This window comes from Periplaneta americana, chromosome 3 (assembly GCF_040183065.1).
Source record: "Periplaneta americana isolate PAMFEO1 chromosome 3, P.americana_PAMFEO1_priV1, whole genome shotgun sequence".
NCBI lineage: Eukaryota > Metazoa > Arthropoda > Insecta > Blattodea > Blattidae > Periplaneta > Periplaneta americana.
The window spans coordinates 75,568,796-75,590,168 of NC_091119.1; the positions used below are offsets into that span (position 1 = coordinate 75,568,796).

The 21,373-nt window shown below is 34.9% G+C and overlaps 2 protein-coding genes across 5 annotated transcripts in view; one reads left to right on the forward strand and one right to left on the reverse strand.

Annotated features, from left to right (window-relative positions):
- The window catches only part of LOC138696179 (FK506-binding protein 15-like), a 296,343-nt gene extending 295,007 nt beyond the window's left edge, over positions 1–1,336 (reverse strand). For 3 of the 4 annotated variants that reach the window (XM_069820787.1, XM_069820785.1, XM_069820788.1), the window contains exons 1-2: positions 1,179–1,336; positions 283–480 (exon numbers count right to left, since the gene is read on the reverse strand). In XM_069820787.1, coding sequence (XP_069676888.1) covers positions 283–480; positions 1,179–1,222 — 242 coding nt within the window. In that variant the 5' untranslated portion in view covers positions 1,223–1,336. Of the gene's footprint in view, positions 1–282; positions 481–1,178 lie in introns of those variants that run through there. The other variant, XM_069820786.1, reaches the window with a different exon arrangement.
- A 2,006-nt stretch (positions 1,337–3,342) lies between these two features.
- Ctr1A (Copper transporter 1A) overlaps positions 3,343–21,373 on the forward strand; it is a 203,675-nt gene continuing 185,644 nt past the window's right edge. The window contains exon 1 of the mRNA XM_069820792.1: positions 3,343–3,573. The gene's annotated coding sequence lies outside the window, so the exon portion shown is untranslated. The remainder of the gene's footprint in view (positions 3,574–21,373) is intronic.

A 21,373-nucleotide genomic window follows, 5' to 3' on the forward strand; every position in this document is an offset into this window, starting at 1 on the left:
CTTCTATCAAACACGAATGGTCCCTGGATCAAACGTCCTATTTTAATTATGTAATTACTTTATATTTATTTTTAACGGGTGCAGCGGAGCACACGGGTACGGCTAGTATATATATATATATATATATATGTTGTTGTTTTCTAATGCCAAGCATTTGACAATGAAGTCATTTGACCTATTGCACTCCAATATATATATATATATATATATATATATATATATATATATATCCATCCTCCTGGCAAAATAATAAAGCGCATACTAATCACTTGTTTTTCTTACAATTTGTATGTATGAACTGCCTTCACGGCAATAATGCTCAGTTTGGCAGGTGATGATGTGCTCTGTCCTGCTCCTTGCCTCTGGACAGTTTGCTTCTCTATTCGATCTTTTCTCGGTTGTTTAGGTGCAGTATAAGTCAAAGATGTATTGCCTTCTTGCGACGACTTTCCGAGTCCAAATAATGATGCAAGCTTGGAACTGAAACAGTACAGACGTTACTTAATTACTGACTTGTCACAATTCTGACAATAACTTTTCTGTGATATGGCACAGTAAGTATATTTACTTTATCTAATTCTGCGTTTTCTCAACGAAATTGATTCAGAACTTCCTGATTTTACGTGGGGAATAGCCTATGTAGAAACTACTACAATTAAGCGAAAAGCAGTAAGTTTCATTGTATTTTTTCAGAATCCAGTATAGTTGACAGGAGGTGACTGCAGTTGGTGTATTTGTGGATTTACTGTATTTAGCACATATTAGTGGTAATGTCTGAACGAGAAGATCGTTTTGCACTGTGTTTTACGCCGCGCCACCGTATACTTCCGTAAATATTGCGTGTTGAAGGTTACGACTTAGGTTAGGTTAGATCAGGAGACAGCTAATTAACGTGAAGCCGAGATAGTCAGATGAGGGGATAGTTAAGTTAACAGGAGTCCGAGAATTCTGAAAAAGAGTTATTACGTCTATTGCTTTGTAGCCTACGTGTTCCCCAACTCAAATCAAGTGGGTTCTAAATAAATTTCGTCGAGAAAACGCGTCATAAGCTAAATTACAGAGGAAAATACTTTCGCATGACAAGAATGAAAAAATAAAGCTAGGCTAGATCAGATTATTAGGCCTACCACTTGGAAGAAACACTTTCGTATGACAAGAACGAAAAGTACAACTCTCACCTCGAACCCGGTATGAAATCGTCATCATCATCTCCTGCGAACATAATGAAATATATTGTTTTTTATGTACACCTATATTGCAATCAGCAAAAAAGAAAAAAAAAATCATCAAAGATCACACCACGAACATGTTTGCGAAATCAGCAAGCTCATGACACATGAATTAGTGATGGGCCGCTCATGAGCGAGTCGTTTCGAATGAACGACTCCCGCTCTGGAGCGGCTCTCCGCTCGCTCCTTACAAAAGAGCGAGTCGTTCATTACATTTCGCTCCCTACTCTTGGGAGAGCAAGGCAACTTCACCTCGCTCTCTTGCTTATGGCACACTCCCAACGCTCCGCTCCCTCCACAACAGCACAGCGCTCCACAGCTCCATTGCAGCTGTATACAATCCCTGATCACAACGATGCGCAGCACGTCTGTCAGTGTGGTCATGCGCAATGACAAAGAGACGTGCGATGTTTAAATTACACTTCAATACAAACACGTTTAAACGTTGCATACTGTCATGTTCCTGTTCTTATTACTAAATAGATCATGTTTGCACATTAGCTGTTTTTATGTAGCATTGTACACTTTCATAATTGCTATTTATATTACTTTACCAACACTTTCAGAACTGTTTTTAATTGATCTGTTTATACTACATACTGATACTTCACGATTGTTACTGGTTCGTAAAATAGCGTAAATAATGTAAATAGGCTCTGTACATGAAGCTTTTCTCCGCATTCACCAAAGACGTTTTATAGTTCAACAGACCATTCGAATGTGTATTGCAATGACATCTATTGAGAAGCATGTGTACTACAGTTAACACCCGCTCTGCAGTCATCGTAGAAGAGTCTGAGCGGGTGCGGTGGTGAAGCATGGGGTGAGTGATCACTAGGAGCGAGCTGGTTGAGAAAGAGGGAGGGCACTGTACCGCTCCGCTCTTTTGAACGACTCTCAATGAACGACTCCTCAAAAGGAGCGGGAGTCAAAGAGCTAGCTCGCATCAATGAACGACTCCGACCCATCTCTAACATGAATCCAATCCAGTGTTGCCAACACCCAGTGAGAAAAAGCAGCTAAAACTGACTACTAAAAGTGGCCAGAAATGACTAGAGAGAGAACCAGCGAGTAGCGACCGCGCAGAAAGTAAAATTTTAAATGTATTCATACTGTGATACAAAGTAAAATAAATTCACCGAACAGAAATAGATATCATCCTCTTCCTCTCTTCTGATGTCAATTCCCGTCTCAGCACATTCAGGTATCTTTGCTGTTTTCGCTTATGTGTATGCTGATTTTGTTCTAACTTGGTTCCAACTTCCAACCCCTGATATAGCAGGGCTTCCGGCTTACTACCTGATTATATACCATTGAGTTCAATGGTTTATATGTTGAGATCACTGGATTATACAAGCTGGGAATACATACGCTTGAAATTCAGCTATCAAGTAGTTCCTGCGTAACTCACGATGCTTGAGAGTGCGGCGATAATACTAGAGATTCGTAACAGAACACTTAAATACACAGATCACCTTAAATACATTGTATTCTTTGCTTGACATAATGAGGAACATTAAATCTAGACGTTTAAGATATGAGCAGGGCATGTAGTACGTATGGGTGAATCCAGAAATGCATGTAGATTGTTGGTTATTATTTGGGTGGCCGGAGGGAATAAGATCTTTGGGGATATCGAGGCATAGATGAGAGGATAATATTAAAATAGTAGCCACCGATGTAGCTCTATCGGCTAAGGCGCTTGTCTGCCAATCTGGAGTTGCGATCGGGCGCGGTTTCGATTTCCGCTTTGGTTTTTTCCGAGATTTTTCTCAACCATAAGACAAATGTCAGGTAACCTGTGGCGAATCCTCGGCCTCATCTCGCCAAATACCATCTCGCTATCACCAATCCCTTCGACGCTAACTAACCTTATAGTTGATTCAGCGTTGTTAAATAACTAAGTAAAAAATACAGTATATTAAAATGGATTTGAGGGAGATGAAATATTATGGTAGGGACCCTTGCTCGATGGTGGGCTTATGTGAGGACGGCAATGAATCTCCGTGTTCTCTAGAAGCCAATTATAAGTAGCGGAACGTAGCGTAATTTCGTCCTGAGTCTTAGCGACATTGCGGCTCTTTTTGTTGGCGGCCCTGGAACTGTGTCGTGTGAGTGTTTCGTCACTTGTGTGTGTGTGTGTGTGAGTAGTAAATAGTCAAAGAATTGGGTTGGAGTGGATGAAAGGAAGTAGTGCTATTTATAGTAGTGAAAGGAAAGAGAAATTGTGCAAAAAAGAAATCTAGAAGAACGTAAAGGTGGAAGTTGGAGTTGGAAAAGTTGCCAGCGCCACTAAGCAAAGTTTTCGTTCACAATTAGCAGTGAGTTCTATAATCCTCGTAAGGTATGTTGTATTTTATCAGCTGTTAGAAACATATGTTTTCAGAATAAGTTCATCTGTAATTGACACTAATAATTTCATGTTTACTAGTTTGACATTCCACTGCTTGTTCTTTCACACTGATTATGTAACTATATCGTATTTACAGACAATGTGTGAGGTTTGTGACCTGTCCCTTGGCCTACAATAACTAGTTACAATATTGCCATAATAATATTCACGGCAAACTTTACTAATATCGTTACGAAAATGATATGTCGGTTTTAATAGTGTTATGAATTGTTATGGCTATCTTACACCTTTGTGACTTTGATACAGAATGTGCCATTCATAGAATTTGTAGTTTAAAAAAATGTCAGTAGGCCTACCAGGGTGCGAATTAACGGAGGGAATGGGGGATCTCCCCCCCCCCCCTGTTGGAAAGTTATCACCCTTCCATAAATTCATATTACTGTTCCTGCCAGGGATAACTTCTGTTCCCCCTCACAAAATATAACTGTTTTAATACAAGTAATTGTATGTACTTTATAAAGTATAAAGTAGCCAAAGCAAAAGAAATAATATTGATGTATTATCATCACCGGTAAGCTGACAACAATCAATAATTTAGGAATTACACATCTTAGCTTAAGCCTGCTCATGGATAATTACTACTATTATTATCATCATCATCATCATCATCATCTGCCCAAGATGCAAGACAAGCAACTCAGTGCGACCAAGCGTTGAGCCGTGTCGAATGAGGATAATAATAATAATTGTATGTATGGTATTCTCTATCTAGGATTCTATCCCACCCTCATCAGAAATCTTAATTCGCATCCTGGTCGGTACCACCACAGTCTAGTATAGGCTATACAGTCACGAAGCTCAATACGTTGGCAATATGCATCCATAGATAGTTGCTAACCACTAGGATCGCTACTATCGCCTCATCATAGACAATGCGAAATAGTACCGGCACAGTCTATTGTTCCTAGTACTCTCAGTTGGAGCATTGTATCGCGAGAAATGCAAAAAATCACCTCAAGCTTCGTGACTGTATATACTAGACTGTGGTACCACTGTATTTTAACAAATTCTATTGAACCAATGCCTAATCGTTTTACCACTATTCTTAAAATGCCCATAGGTGCTACGTCCAACACCCTATGCTAACAAGCTAGTATTTATTATAATGTTATATGAGCTGTTTCAAAGCGAGTACTGGTATTGGCTAAACTAGCGATCAGGTAGTTCCCTTCTTAATCCATTTATACCGGGTGTTTCAGACCACCCGTATGAGCCTTTTTTCTCGAAAACTATGTGATATTGATTGTTCATAAGAAAAAGAATTACCGGTACTCTGAAGTACAAATTAAACATAGAATAATTTTGTAGGGATGAAATTATTGAAGATTGAAGAATTTTATGCTACAATAAGAGAGCTATTTACAAAGAGAACAGAACAAGTACTTGGACTACATTTTGACTCTTTTTGTTCAAACTGGCGAAAGTGCCAAGCGCTTAGTAAGTGGACACTGCTATAGGCAGGGCTGGGCATTGGGGGCGAATCCAGACTCTAAACGGGAACGCTTAATATTCATCCATCACGACATCAACGCTGTACGGTGTTCGGCGGGGAAGAAAGGGGTTGAAGAGAAGTCATATGGCTCCCGGTGAGAGAGTAGAATCCGCTCTTAGTGCCCAGCCCTGGTTATAGGGAAAAATATAATGAGCCAATTACAACACCAGGCATGCTTAAACATATGATACTGTTGGAGATGAGTATATGCAATTAATAGAAAATTTAAAGTAATGCATTGTCAATGAACTAAGTTGTTTTAGGAAATTACAGAATTGTTCCAGACATTTCCCTGCTTATTGTAAAAAACAGAAAAAATACATACAAGAAACATAATATATGATAACGTTTCATTGTGTACATAATGTAAATCTATTATAGGCTAAAAGAACTCTCTAATTTGAAAATAAAAATGGAAATGAAGTAATTAAATATTATTGCCAAAAATTATAAAAGAAAATGAATACAGCAATATATCTTGTTGTGTTGATGATGCAAATATATTATAAATACAGCTGTTTAATTTGAAGAAACATATTGAAATAAAGTGATAAAATATTGTTGTCAATCTCACTATGACAATGGTTCTTAACCTTTTGTGAGTCAAGGGCCTCTTTTAAAATCTGGTAAAAGCTTTGTACTCTCTACCTAGAAAAATGTAAAAAAAAAGCGACAAACATTTTTAGATACGCTTCTGCTTTTTATGTTAAAATGATATAGTGAATATATATGTTAATTTTTTATGTGACTTCCATTGACCCCCTGAAGCTCATCCATGAATCCCCAAGGGGTCCATGAACTCCGGGTTAAGAACCACTCCACTAAGAGATTAGCGACTGAGTGGCTGCCACTGAACTCCTCTAGCTTCATATTAAGCAACAACTACCCAGTACGAGTACTTGCCTGCCTAGCCCAGGACATGCCCTATTCCTGACCGCCTATGATCTAGTGTATTACCATCTGTGGGAGAGGGGAGATGTGAAAATGTTCAGTGACACTGCGGAAGAAGAAATATCTAAAATTCTGTTATCCAATAACACTATCAGCTGCAGATCAAAAGAAATATCTCATTGTACTGAAATGAATGTGAATAATGAATTGGGTGGGGGAAGAGGGCATATTGTGTTTGCTCTATATTTGGACGAAACTACAGACTCTAGTAGTAAATGTCAATGAATGGAGTTTATTAGGTTCTAATATGATTTAGGTGTTATTGGAATTCTTACTTTGCCAAAAGCTTAAAACCACTACTGCAGGCAAATATATTTATGACTGTATTCATAATTGCTTTGTGAATATAATATATCCTGGCAAAATTGCATCATTCTTTGCACTGACAGAGCAGCAGCTTTAACTAGGAAATTAAAGACGTCACAAGTTTTGTGAGCAAAGTTATCTCTGCTATAGTGATAACTCAGTGTTTCTTGGAGTGAGAGGTGATAGTTAAGTCTAGTGTGCTTGAAAAGCTTTCCAAGTGTATGGGAATCAAACATGGCAATTTACTGCTGAATTCTGAAATGCATTGGCTTTATAGTGATAAAACATTGATGTGGTGATAGAGCTTCAAGATGAACTTTTCAATTTTTTAAGACAAAAAAATCGGAGTATACAAGGCAAGGAAGGTAATTTTTGGTGTGGAAAACTATCTTAGCTTGCCGAAAATTTCGAGAGATTGAACCTATTAAATGCAAACATGCAGCACAAAACAGAAAATATTTCACTTACAAATAGAATTGAATTTTAGAAATAACTGGTGTTTTGCAAACTTCAGTTACAATGGGTAAATTATTGTGCTTCCCTTGTTAAAGGCTTTGAGAATAAACCTACTCAAAATAAAGAAGTGTGTTTGAAGAAATTAATAACAGAACATCTAAAAGCGTTACAAACTACAGTAACAAAATATTTTCCTTTCTGCGCATTTCGAGGTTAGAGTGGGATAATTTATACTTTTTGTATATCTGGTGAGTTCAACATACAAAGTGCCACAAAATGTTGATGAGAAAAAATGAGTTGTTAGACTTGACAAGCGATTCTACCATGAAAACAAAATTTCTAGACACTTCAGTACTGTGCTTTTTTATTCATGCATGATATCAGTATTCCATGATGGAAAAGGAGGTCTTAAAAATTTTGCTGCAGTTTTCAAAGTCATACGTGTGCTGTTGTGTGAATCAAGTGAAATATAAACAGAGAAATATACTGGAGCATCTTGATAAAAATTTGCATATTATCCTGTCAGTATTAGCCAAAGTTCACAAATTTTGTGGTACACACCAAGCACAGACTTCATATTAAGAGGATGGTTTTAAAAAACAATAAAATATTTGTATTGATCAGTGAGTGTGGAATGTGTCGCTAAACTGCTGTTGCAAGCATTTTGTCTTTGTCTTTCCCTGGATCTGCTTTGCATGCTGTTTGTTTCTAGCAGAATGCATGCTTGCGTATTAAAATGTTATCTACACTGGACATCCGACACTACATGGTAGTTTATTTAATAATATTAATAATAATAAATTATTATTAATCAAAGTCAAAATAAGTGTGTCACAAAATCGCGGGCATTGAGAGAAGTGTGTCATCAATGAAGTCATTGCTACTAGGCTGTATCATACTGTGTTGTATCCTATTCTAATCCATTCTGTTCTACTCTCGTGTACTTTGCCAAATCTGTTATGCCCTATCTTATTCTGTTCTACCCTACCCTACTCTATTCTGTCCGGTCCTCTACTGTACTTTGTCCTACTTTATTATTATTCCCTGTCTTGTACTCTTCCACCCTATCCTACTGTATTCTATCCTGTCATACTCTAGTTATTGTAACTCACTCTTATACCCCATCTTATTCTATTCTATCATAACCTAGTCTATTATATCCTGTCCTTTAGTCTACTCTATTCTATTATATTAAACCATATCTTATGGTATTTTACCCTAGTCTAATCTGTTATATCCTGTATTACTGTAGTGTAACCTGTTCTCTCATGTCCTGTTCTAGTGTACACTATCGTAATCTGTTATTCCATATCTTATTATATTGTATCCCAGGGATAGGGAACAGCCTCTCTCGGAGAGCGTAGCTTCTTCAGCTACAGTTGCTGTTGTATGTAAGTACTCATGCTGATTGCTCTGTTCACAATATGAGTTCCCTGTCCCTATTATATCCTGTCCTACTCTGTTATGTTCTGTCCTCCTCTAGTTCAATCTCTCATATTCTGTTTTACCCTAGGTATGTTATTCTATTCTGTGCTGTCCTACTCTATTGTCTTGTGTAAGACTTTAGTGTTCCGGTACTTTATCCTACTCTGTTATTCCTCATCTAATTATATTGTAGCGTATCCTGTTCTATTTTCTTAGTTTTTCCCTAGCTTTATGGTGAATGTCAAGTAATTCCATAGCAAACCCTTTGAATTCATGTCTGTGACATCCAGTGAATTACAATGACTTCTGGCTAATAAAACAGGAAACAAGGTAAAACTTATGAGAGTGTGTATAATAAATAACTACAGGTAAGGGGCTGGTTAGGTGATGGACACTTTAAATACTTGGTTTGGGGCATAAGTCATGACTAGGTGTGTGATTTTGTGGTAATTATTTTTCCCCTATTTTGGTGCTTATTTTATCATGATTTCTTATATCATTTTGAGGAAGTATGAAGGTTTTGGTTAATATTTCGTGAAAATATCAGGTTATGGCATACAAAATTAATATTATGTAACTTATAACTAGGGCCCAGATTCTTATGTAATTACATATTGCATTCCTTTACTTGTAGACTACTGAAAATGACAAATGTCGGTGATTTGTAGTTCTGATATGGTTATAGTTGAGTTTCATTTTACATATTTTTACATATTCTTAGTAATATTACATATTTTACATATTATGTAGAGAATGTAACATTTCTGTACATAGGCTGTCTAGGCAATTATTGAGTTTTAAATTTTTTTATTAAATTCGTTTTATTTTTCAGAGTAAAGTATTGAATTTTCTTTCATATATACTTGGAGGTAAATCTTCACATCCCTGTCCCATAACACTGCCTGGAAGGCAACCTTTTGTTCTCACTATATTACACGATGCTGGTAAAAAGAGAGGTCCTGGAATTGACGTCATTAAGTATGTTCTGTTCACAACTATACAAATACTTCAATTTCTAAAGGGGCTTAAGGGAATAGTTCTTTTAAAAATAAAAATAAACATAAAACTGGGGATTCCAACCCTTTGTCTGTAAAACACAGTAGTTCGAAGTGCCTCACCTCTATACATTTGCATTAATGCTTTCTCAGAATCTGGGATGGTCAGGTGCGCCGGTCATTTAAATTAGTTACAAATAGAAAGTATGCTGTTAATGAGGGGTTTGGGTCGGATGTCAGTTAAGTCAAAATATCATTATGTGTGCGACACAAAAATATTTTTCTAGAAAATCTTAAGACACAAGAAAAAGCATAGATTGTAGGAGAGACAAGTTGTATTTGTAAGCTATATAATGGGGTGGAAATGGCAAATCGATTTTCCAGACTGCATTCTCCCACTTCAACTGACCGGTTAAATTGTGACTACATTTTTGTGAATTTAATGCATTAAAAACAGTGATTTTAAATTACATATTTTATTTATATTACGTATTTAATTACATATTTCCCCGATATTTACTACATTTTTATGTACATATTTTGCACTTTGATATTATATAAAAATATGAGGCCTACTTATAACTTGTAGAAATTCAGCTTACTAATTGTAATTGTTACAAATTTCCTGATATTTTCAAATATTATGAATATTAAATTACATAAATAAAAAAATGTTCTCGAAAAGTAGGCCGACTGAGAATAGTTTTATCATTTGAACATAAAAAATGAACTTGTCGATCAGATAAAATATATTTATAGGCCTATGTCGAAAATCCTCTCTCACCAGTGGCGAAGCTGCTGGGTAGGGAGAAAAAAAACCTCCTTACCTTATATTTTTATACAACAGGTTCAGGCATCAATTCTCCTTTGTGCAAAAGTATCAATTACTTGTGCCTTGAAACTTTGATCAATTGAAAGTTAAGCAGTTTCTTTATAATGGCGATTGTACTGAGAGAACTTAGTCTTTCATTCTTCATTGAATTACGAAGACAATTTTTTAACCCTTTTCATGTCCTCATACTTCTTTTGGAGGAAGCTGTATTAATGGCGAATATCAAGACCAACTAGATAAGTCATGTTACCTCTTTATAGATGGCTTGAAGATCATTGCTAATTATGAATTTTCAGAGGTCTGCAGAAGGTCTTTAATTCATTTCCTAACCGTTCTTTGTTGAAAAATGGATATGTGAACAGAAGGTTATTTAATTTCATCACATGAAAATTTAGTTTATATCCCACAAAGCTATTTTGATCTAGCAATTCAACACATTTTTTCAACATTTCCAAAACACGTTTGCATTTGTACAGTCATTTGCACTTGACATACCTTTAAAGCCAGAAGCAAATGATCATGTAACTTATAAACTTCTGGAGAGAAGTTCCAATAATAATTCAAGATCATTCCCTTTGTTGTCAGAACTTTCATCTTCATACTCTTGCTTACCTAAGAAGCAAACAACTTCGATAAGTCTGTCAATTACAAATCTATTATGTTTCACAGTTTTATTTTATTGTATTTGATGGCTTGAAGCTTGACTTCCTTCAGAAATTGCATGTTCAATTCTTCCACGACCTGACAAGAGAAAACTCTCTTCTTTCTGAAGATGTATTCTTTAATTCTGATGTTTTCAGCTTTTCTACCAAAATTTTTTGTGACTGACCCCATAAGAGGATGATGACCACTCATTTTCACCCCCATTACAGGTATAACAGTAGCTTATTTGTCTCAGAGCTCACTGTTTTTCAAGGATATTTCTCATTCTGTGAGAATTGAAATTTTTCTATTTTGTTTCCCTCCATCTGCTATTTTAATTTGTAAATGTGTTGTCGATCTCCTAGCTTTGTAAGCACATGTTTCATACTTTCAACTTGAAAACGGCTTCTCTTGTAATTCAACAAATAATAATAATTTCATTATTCTCTCAGTATGAGCAATTTTTCACAAAATTAGTATGTAACTTACCTACACACACATGCACTTTTGATGAAACCAACGCCCAACATTCACTCAGCATTCGCAAAAGAGCAATATAGTGCAGTGTATTATATGCATATTGAGGCTAGCCATCTTTCCTATGGTCCACACCTGTGGGGTAACGGTCAGCGTGTCTGGCCGCGAAACCAGGTGGCCCGGGTTCGATTCCCGGTCGGGGCAAGTTACCTGGTTGAGGTTTTTTCCGGGGTTTTCCCTCAAACCAAGATGAGCAAATGCTGGGTAACTTTCGGTGCTGGACCCCGGACTCATTTCACTGGCATTATCACCTTCATCTCATTCAGACGCTAAATAACCTAAGCTGTTGATAAAGCGTCGTAAAATAACCTACTAAAATAAAAATAAATAAATCTTTCCTATGGAGCTGTAGTAGCAAATCAATAGCCCCTTTCCTCCTCTCATCTTCCCACAAGCTTGCGAGTGCCATTGTCTATGAGAAGCCTGGTGCAATAAGCCTCTCACACAGAACTCAACATGCTGGAATGAATGCCAAAGTGAATTTAATGTATGGAAAGATCGGAATGAAACCAAGCATTATGACACATTGTTATTACGAACTTATATTGTTACTAGGTATAATAACTCAAATTTTTTTGAGTAGGCTAAGCCTCAAAAGCCTCTGAAGAGCTTCGCCACTCTCATAATGGTATTAATTTATTTGAACTTTCGTGTGATTCATAGAGTTTGTAAATTATAAGTAGTATCCAAACTCTTTAGTTCCTGCAAAGTCATCATAGGGTCGTCATTAAAGCTGATGCAAAGCTTCAGAAGACAACCAAATTCAATTTTGTTATTTTATTTGAAAGGAGTCTCTGTTTTCATATTTTGTGAAGAAAAAATGTTTTCAGGAAGGTCTACATACTAATTTCGTGACTATGAGGCTATTTCGTTGAAATCATTACATATCGTCACGATATTTCACAGTTAAATGTCATTAATTTTTAGACTATCTTCATGAGATTTGTGGTTTTTGCTAATAAAATCAAGTTTTCAAATATGCGTATTTCGTTAGTACCAAAATATCACACCCATAGCTTATAGCACACATACCCATCCATCGTAAAAAATTTATCGAGCCACATCCATTCTGCACAGCAGTTGACTCATAAATGCTTTATTTGTGCAATAACCACATCACATTGCCATCCCTGTGGTGATGCGACCACATACTCGTACTATGGATGCAAGACTGTCGACTCTCAACTGAATTCATATCAATCTCTGTGCGATAACAGTATATCACACTGTCATCTAGTGATGCGACCACATATTGTGGATGCCAGGTTTGTCAGAGATGTACAGTCTTAGAAAAAAGTTTTGTCACACAGATACCTTATAAGTCCCAGAAAGGAGGCAGTGAGCATGATCAGACATACAATGAAACAAAACTAATTTTATTACCTCAACTAGTCCTTCTCTTGTGAAGCAGGTCGCTCATCATCTGATCGTATTTGTGCGACAAAACTTTTTCCCAAGACTATACATCTTGTGATACCATTGCTCAACTTTGAAAAGCACAATAGTAGCCATTAGTGTCCTGCATTGTTCGAACATGAGAGGTAACCAAGACATTACAAACTTCGTCTTATTTCATATAAAAAACTAATCGCAAGATCTGTGCTAAAATCCTTAAGAGGTTATAACATGACTGGATGGGAATGGAGGATAGTTACTATTTTTATAACGAGATGAAACAAATACGACAAGCCTCCTTCTTCAGAGCAAACATCGAAATTCGCCGTACTCGACCAACTTGAACCGAACATAGCACCTATAATGCACGACGCTAGTTGCCATAACTTATACCCCAACTTTCTTAGGAAAGGAAGAGATAAAGGCAAGTGAGACAGGTATTGATAAATTAGGATGTTGTATGCATTTCATTTTTGTTCTTTATCGACTCAGTCATTGTTTGTTGACTCTCAGAGTGTGGTTACTATTATCCATTGTGCTCTTAAAAATTTAACAAAAGTCGACTATTTCCAAGATATGGAGTACTAGATCTACTCTATGGAAACCATAATTCGGTTGTTGTCGTTTAATGACACCAATGCCATTGTAGTTCGTGAAGAATGAAAGGCAAAAGCCATGTCAAGAACATTCGTTGTTCCCCGTAAAGGCCTAAATTAATGCTGAACAATCTGTTTTCTTCATTTGTTGATCTTGACATGGCCAGGGCTTAATCTAAGATTTATAGTAGACAAAAGGTCACTAGAATGTCATGTAGTTCGTGAAGAATGAAAGATATAGAAACTGTGGCAAGAATATTCGTCTTTATAACCTAAATTAATGTCAGTCATTCTGCTTTCTTAACTGTTGATCTTCTTGAGATGGTTAGGTTTGAATCCAAAATTTATAATCAACAAGGCATTGCGAGGATACCGTTTCACTGATTGCTTGTTACTGCCTGTCTCAGTACATAGCTGCTCCACGTCCATCACACATAACTGATAATGATAACTTGTCTCTTGAAAATAATCGTTAAATAACCACATGGTTCTTCATTTTTAATCTTTGTAAAATTTGTTGCTAAGTTTTATTCTCTCCATGTTAACAGTCATAGAGATTTTATATCCACAGTTTCACATTATTTGCTGGGCATGCATTGTGACTCGTGAGACTACAGGCTATGTTACCCATTCCAACATGTTTTTCAGAGCTTGGACCTTGACATAAGCATTATCTTGTGTGTCTAATTTTTCTCTTCAGCATGTTTTCATTCCAGAGAAACAAACAAATTTCGAAACAAAGTCGTCCAAAACAAATAATGCTAGTCACAAAGTGATGTTAAACATGTGCTTGCCCAATATTTGTTTATGGCCTTGTAATAATACATGCTTTAGTCACCACTAAGTTAAGAGGTAAATTGTGCATAAAATGTACAATATACAATTTTGTTTGTGAGCCACAGCTGTGATACCTGCAATAGATTCGTGAAATAACCATTACAAAGGAATTTGTATTATGTGGCTTGAAAATATTTTGATGGTTCATATATATATATATATATATATATATATATATATATATATATTCTAGTAAATGTTACTTCAGTAATGATTAACAAAGTTTAATTTAAAATGAAATGTTACCATTCAGAAAGCAGAGAATCAGTGACTTAGTTATCAAGTATTGGGTAACAAACAACCATAATTAAAATCTGTGAATGAGCTCATTTTATCAACTATGATCAAGACCGTTTGTCTATTCTCAAATGTTTATTGATCGTCAAAGATCTTAATTTTATTTCACTGACTTATACTCTAACATATTTTGTGAAATGATGATTATTCAATATGGCATGAGGGTTTAATTTATAATGTATATTATATTTACTTTATTTATATATTTGGCTGCCGTGTATTACAATGTTAAATGACAGCATTGACCTCTGGTCATATATGGGTCATTCTCACGAAACCCAACACATTTATTTCTGTAATAGCTTGTCACTTGAAAAATGTCTACTGTATAGGTAATATAGGACTCTTACACTTAGTTATCAACCCTAAACATAGGTCGATATTACATTTTCTTACTGTCATGCATAGCTAAGACTACCCAAACATGTGGACACTGGGGATATCCCGCATTACAAAATATAAATTTCAATGAGTATCATCTTTAAACTATAAATTCAATTACAAAGAAACACATTGTATTCAAAAGTATGTTAAAGGAAGTAAACATCTCATATACAACTGTTTCATAAAAGTGGAACAGATGATTTTTCGCTTTAAATATGCTGCTTTGAAGGATAAGTTCAATGTGGCGCTACCAGAACATTCAGGAGATAAAGATGATGAATTGCCAGTGCTTTATCAGACATACAAAAATCAGCACTTACGTGTCAAGTTCAAAAGCAGCATCGAATAACAAGTATTCATTTTTTAAGTGGACACCATGGATAAAGGTAATTATGCAAGGTGGAATTACCAACTGCTGGGTAAGTAATGACTTCATAAGCTACTTCTCAAATATGATCGGAAAAATGGGTAGGCTTAAAAATCTGAAATGTAGACACTGTGGAAGTGGACATGGCCATAAACACCGTGGATTTATTTAGGATGGAATATTTAAGTCATTATTGATGTAATGTTCATGATGTAGGTAGAAAAATATGGTCTCTAGGATTACGTAGTTTTATATGGATACAATATTGCGACTGTATCATGTATTTGTATTACACATTGAGTTGTGGTAAACTAACTAGAGGACAGAAAAAAGATAAGAAGAAGGGAAGGACAAGAAAAGAAAACTTGAAGACAAAAATGTATAAAAGTAAGAAATCTGGTGTTTCAAAAAATTGTCAAAAGGCGAAAAGTGAAACTTGCAAGGAAAATAGAACCAGAGCATTTACAGTAAAAGCAAATCCTGAAAAGCACGCTGCTAACATAGCGTCGGAGAGTAAGAAATGAACTGAGAGGAAGAAGCAAGGAAAAATTAAGACAGTTTCGATCATAACTAATGGAGAATTAAGACAGCGAAGGAAAAACGAAAAGAATGGATGAGAGAATATTGCACGAAAATTAAAAACAAAATGTATTCAACAATGTAATCATAGTAATTTTTGAAATGGATGCAAAAAGCTCTCCTGCTAGTAAAAAAGTAGTGAAGTTATTCGAAAAGTAAAAGCCGAAGTCTTGAGCTTAAACATTAACAGAAAAATGGAAAAAGCATTATTCACGTGTAAAGAAAAAATTGAAATAGACCTATGTTCTACTCCAACTTGTATTACAGAGAAGAAAAAAGCAAACCAATCTTCCTCGTGCACTGCAGTTTGCGCTTTGCTAAGAAGGTGTCTAGTTCCTTCTGACATAAAAAAAAGAAACTGATCCTTGGGGAAGTGCTAGAACAAATTAAAATCTTCATTTTTTCTGAAGGATATAAAAGTAAACAAATAGTAAGACACATCATATGTGCCAAATTATTAAGAATTAATAATGCTGCAGCACTGTAAGAGAATAATTTCTCACACAGCTGTTCATCAGAATAATTCCTACAGATAGAAGAAGAGCCACAGTAGGCCTACAAGTATCCCATGATACAATGAAGGCGCATCAGTATCATTGGCATAAAGAAAATCCAAAATTAATTTTCAGTGAATTAAATTGTTATATCTGTAAATTTCAGTGTGTTCACTATAGTATGGGTCATTGGAAATTTTCTATTGCGTAAAAGAGTTTGTTTGTGTCTTCTACAGAAGTTTCTTGTTTTCTTATAGAGCATAAGTGTGTATGTACTTCTAAAAGAATCAGAATCAAAGGGTAAAATGTTTACCATTATCGTTATATCATTATTATTATTATTATTATTATTATTGTTGTAGTATTTATTTATTTATTAAACACTGTATTAATTAATACAAACAGAAGTAATAATAATAATTGTTACTTGAAACAGTTAAGCTTGAGAAACAATATACTGTAAATCATTTCTTATTTTTATTTAAATGTCTTCATGGAATAAGTGATATCAGTCATTGGCATAGCTCGGCCAGCTGAGGCACTTGCCTGCTGATCTGGAGTTGTGTTCAGGCGCGAGTTCGATTTCCGATTGGGCTGATTACCTGGTTGGGTTTTTCCGAGATTTCCCCAAACTTAAGGCAGCTGTCAGGTAATCCCCAGCCTCATCACGCCAAATACTATCTCGCTATCACATTATTAATTAAATAAGTTTGTGAACGAATGTAAATACTTACTTCATTTTCTAATATGGCTCAATATTTAATATAAATCAGAAATATTATTATGAATAAAAATTTGTGACTTATTTCATTTTCAGTATTGATTTCAAGTCGGTGTGTAAATCAAATTGCCTTTACCAAACCATAGAAATAATTCCCGGATTAAAACTAGACACCGTGGAATCTGAAAATTGATTTTGTTTTATTTCTCATAGCACACGAAGATTTAGATATGGCCATTAACATACCTGACTTATCTTTCACACCCTTAACCAATACCTATCAAAAAATTATCTTACATTTTCAGTTGTTGCCATTTTTGTGTTCCAAAAGTGACGAGTTTCATGAGAATGACCCATATAATATAGCCATCATTCACTTATCAACATACAATTTTGATACATAGGTAGACCTTCTTACATTATATTTTCACATACATTTTAAAATTTATTTTACATGTCTTTTAACTTATTTATTTCCCTGATCTCTCTTACTTTCAAAGGTATGTTTGTAAGGATTTTATTATCTGTTCATTTGTAATTCTTGATATTTTGACTAAAACAATTTCATTATGAGTAAAATTTAACCACTCCATTTGCGTTCACTCCAATCGGTCTCATCACATGTTAACATTATATGGTTTGTAGTTTCTATTTTGGTACATAATATACATCTGCCATTTTCTGTATTACCTCTAAAACCTCTCAATTTCCACACTCCCAACGTAATCAATGCAAAACCAATTATAGCATTTCTGTCACATATCGTTATATATGGTTCTTGATTCCATACAATTTTAACTCTCCTGTAATTTTGTAGTGAAGTTTTGTTATTCATGTAACTAAACATTTGTTGGTTTTCTATATTATTACGCTTTTGTCTTATAATATTCAAAACATTATATTTTAACTTTCATAATTTTCTCTCCACAGTTGTCCCAGTCCAATCTTGTCAAGTTCACTTTTTAAAATGCTTATCCAGTTTATTTTATTGCCATTTGTTATCAAATATCTGTAACGAATCTTAACAACCTCGTTTTCTTCCATTTTATAAATTCTAAACCAAAATTTTGTTATTCTTACCATAATTTCTCCCCTACTGCTACACCTACCACATTCCAACATTGCTGTTCTCCTGGGTGCCGATTTGGGAAGTTGTAAAACTCGTTTACAATATTTATCTTATGTTCTATCTATTTTTTCCCAACTATTACTTTAGTGCCCCCATATCTCAGTGTCATAGAACATTCTGGATTCTATCAGTGGGAATTGTGTACTTTATTGAGAGTTTTTATGTCAATGTTTGGTGTTTTAGCTACACACACACATTTATTGCTGCCAATGCATGCCCACTGTTCAAAGTTACTTTATGGAGTTGTTTATTCCATTTCCTCTGTGAATTAAATAATTGATTTCACTTGCACATTCCAAAGCTGTACTACCTAAGAATCATTTTTCTTCTTTCTTAAGTTTTACACCTTTTTTTTTAAACACAAGATCTTTGTTTTCTTTACATTTACTCTTAATTTCCATTCATTACGATATTCTTTTATAGCATTTAGTGATTTCTGTAATCCCATTACTGTTATTGTACTACATATCAAATCATCAGCATACAATAATTCTGGTATATTTATGTTACTGGTACATGCACGTTACTTTTGCTAATGTGTTCTAATATATCGTCTATAAATAAATTGAATAGATGCGTACTAATTGGACAACCTTGTCTGACTCACACATATTGGCAAATGTTTCAGTCAGTCTGTCAATATTAACTCTTACTTTGTGTTTTCATATATTGCTTGTAAATTCTTATTCATATTAATACTGAGTCCCTTTTTCGCCAGCTTATATCATAGTGCCCCTTTGTTTATTCTATCAAAGGCTTTTCCAAAATCTATAAAAGCACGATAAATTCTACCTCGTTTAAAGTTTAAATATTTATCAACTATTGCTGATAATATGAAAACATTATCTGTTATTCTACAACCTTTTCTGAAGCCTTTCTGAAAATTTGATATTATTCCTTATCTTTCTATCCATACTTTTATACGTTCAGCCAAAATTCCAAAATATATTTTCCCCAATACAGAGAGTAGTGAAATTCCTCGGTAGTTACTTCCATCATCAATGCTTCCTTTCTCCTTGTAAATTGGCTGTATAATAGTTGTCTTCCATGCCTTGGGGTACTAATCCTGCATTCATAACTTTATTAAATAATATAACCAAAATAGTTATATTCCTCCCTCTTTTACAAAAGATCTTCCAATATTCTCCTGGTATACTATCTAATCCAACAGTTTTCCCATTTTTTAATTTCTTAATGTGGTTACAGACTTCTGTTCCTGTACTGTTGCTATCTATTATGTCCAAGTATTGTATATTACTGATATTGCACACTTTATCTTATTTCTAACGTTTTTTGCTCTTGCCATTTACTTTTAGTTTTCTTCAATAGTTCTAAATAGTGTTTTCTTTCTTTTAAATATCTGTTCCTGTTTTCAACACAGCCCTCCTCGTTGTACTGTGTTAAATATTTAAATACTTCTTTTTTCATTATTGCACACTCTAAATTTTATCAACCCTTAAAACTACTTTTAGGGACTTTTTATCATGATATAATATATCATAACACACACTGTATGTAAAAAATTCTATATAATTTAAAATACATTCTACATTTCTAGTTCTTAATGCATTCTCTAACCCAATTAAAAATTTACATTATGTTGTTCTTCAAATCTACTTAATATATCACTCTCAATATCTTCTTTCCACTTTATACGTTGTATTCTATTACCGAATTCTTCATTTATATTAATTGTTCTTTGTTCATTAACATAATCGTCTACTATTTCTACATGTATTGGCAAGTGTGAACTTGTAAATGTATTACCAATATTAAAATCCATAATGCTTTCCAGTAAACCATATGAAGCTATCCCTAGATCTATAGTACTCTGGCCATTTGGACTAATAAAGGTATAGTTTCCTATCGTATCACTTCCATAAAACCCGTTGAATACAATCAAACTGCTGTTTTTGCAAAATTTTATTAGCTTTTACATTCTGCTTTTATTACAATATCCTTACTATTTCTGTTTATTTCCTGCCAGTCATTATCATTCCGTGAGTCTGATATTTTTGGTACTAATGTCCCAATTCTACTATTGAAATCACCTAAAACTAATATTTCTACTCCTGGAAACTTTTCCCACATATATTCTACTTTCTCCAATAACTGCTCATAAAACCTTTCATTATAGTAAAGTGATTCTCTAGGATGATATGCAATTCCTAAGCATAATTTTATACTTACTTTATATTTGTCATATACACCTAACCATATTATATCATTAAGTTTCATAGAAATATTACAAATTCTAGTTTTAATATTTTCTCTTACATATATAGCTAACCACCTGGATAGTGCCCTTTATCAGTTCTTCTAGACTTATCTTTCCTGAAGTTTATGAACCCCGTAACATCGTAACTCTCTCCTTGTTGAGCCCACGTCTCTCCTAATCCTAAAATATCTACTTCATGTAACAAATCATATAAGCTCCTATTACTAATTGTTTAATACTTTCGATATTCCAATAGCAAATTTTTAATGTAACTGGGATCACTCCAGAGTCAGAAAAGCAGTTTAGTTTAACTCACGGGTTTACATATTCATTTACAGTTTTCATCCTGACCCGTGTTATGGACCCTGCAGCTTCTTGTTATTACTTGAGTATTTGTATTGTTGTCAGTCATCCCAAACCAATTTCGTATGCATACTGTCACATCACTCTGTCTCCATCTGTTTAGTTGTATGATGCTCCCAGCTGGTGTCCTCACAATCTCAGGTGATACTGCTTCCCCAGCTGATGATGTTTTAGCGTTTCTCTGCTCTGCTGTACCCCTTCCAATGTGACACCAGTTCTCGCTGTTTCGACACATTCTTGTTCTACATGCCAGGGTTGACAAAAACCTGGGCTTTTTCAAAAGCCATCTGCCCACTGTGGTTTTCGGTTTTTTTCGGGTTTCAGAAAAAAAATATCGTTATTTACATTTATCCAATAAAAAAAAGGATGAAAGAAATTCTGAACCGACCAGAAAAGTTTCCCAAACTCTTGACATATGGCTGTAATGCTCATTATGTTAACTTGTTGGAGAAAGAAGTGTCACCTGTGTTAATTGTGAAACAGATTGTCGTCGTACAAAAGTACTTCCTCAACCTCATGCCTGGTTGAAAGAAAACGAGACCTCATGCCACAACTGCCCAATGACACGCGCTGGAACTCACAGGGTGATTGAATACATTTATTTCAAACTACTACAAATATGTTGAAATTCGCGTGGACATCGATGATGATCCTGACCCACAAGAGAAGTTCGATGAAGGGGTAGCTCGTGTGCTCGACAACGTTGAACTTCATA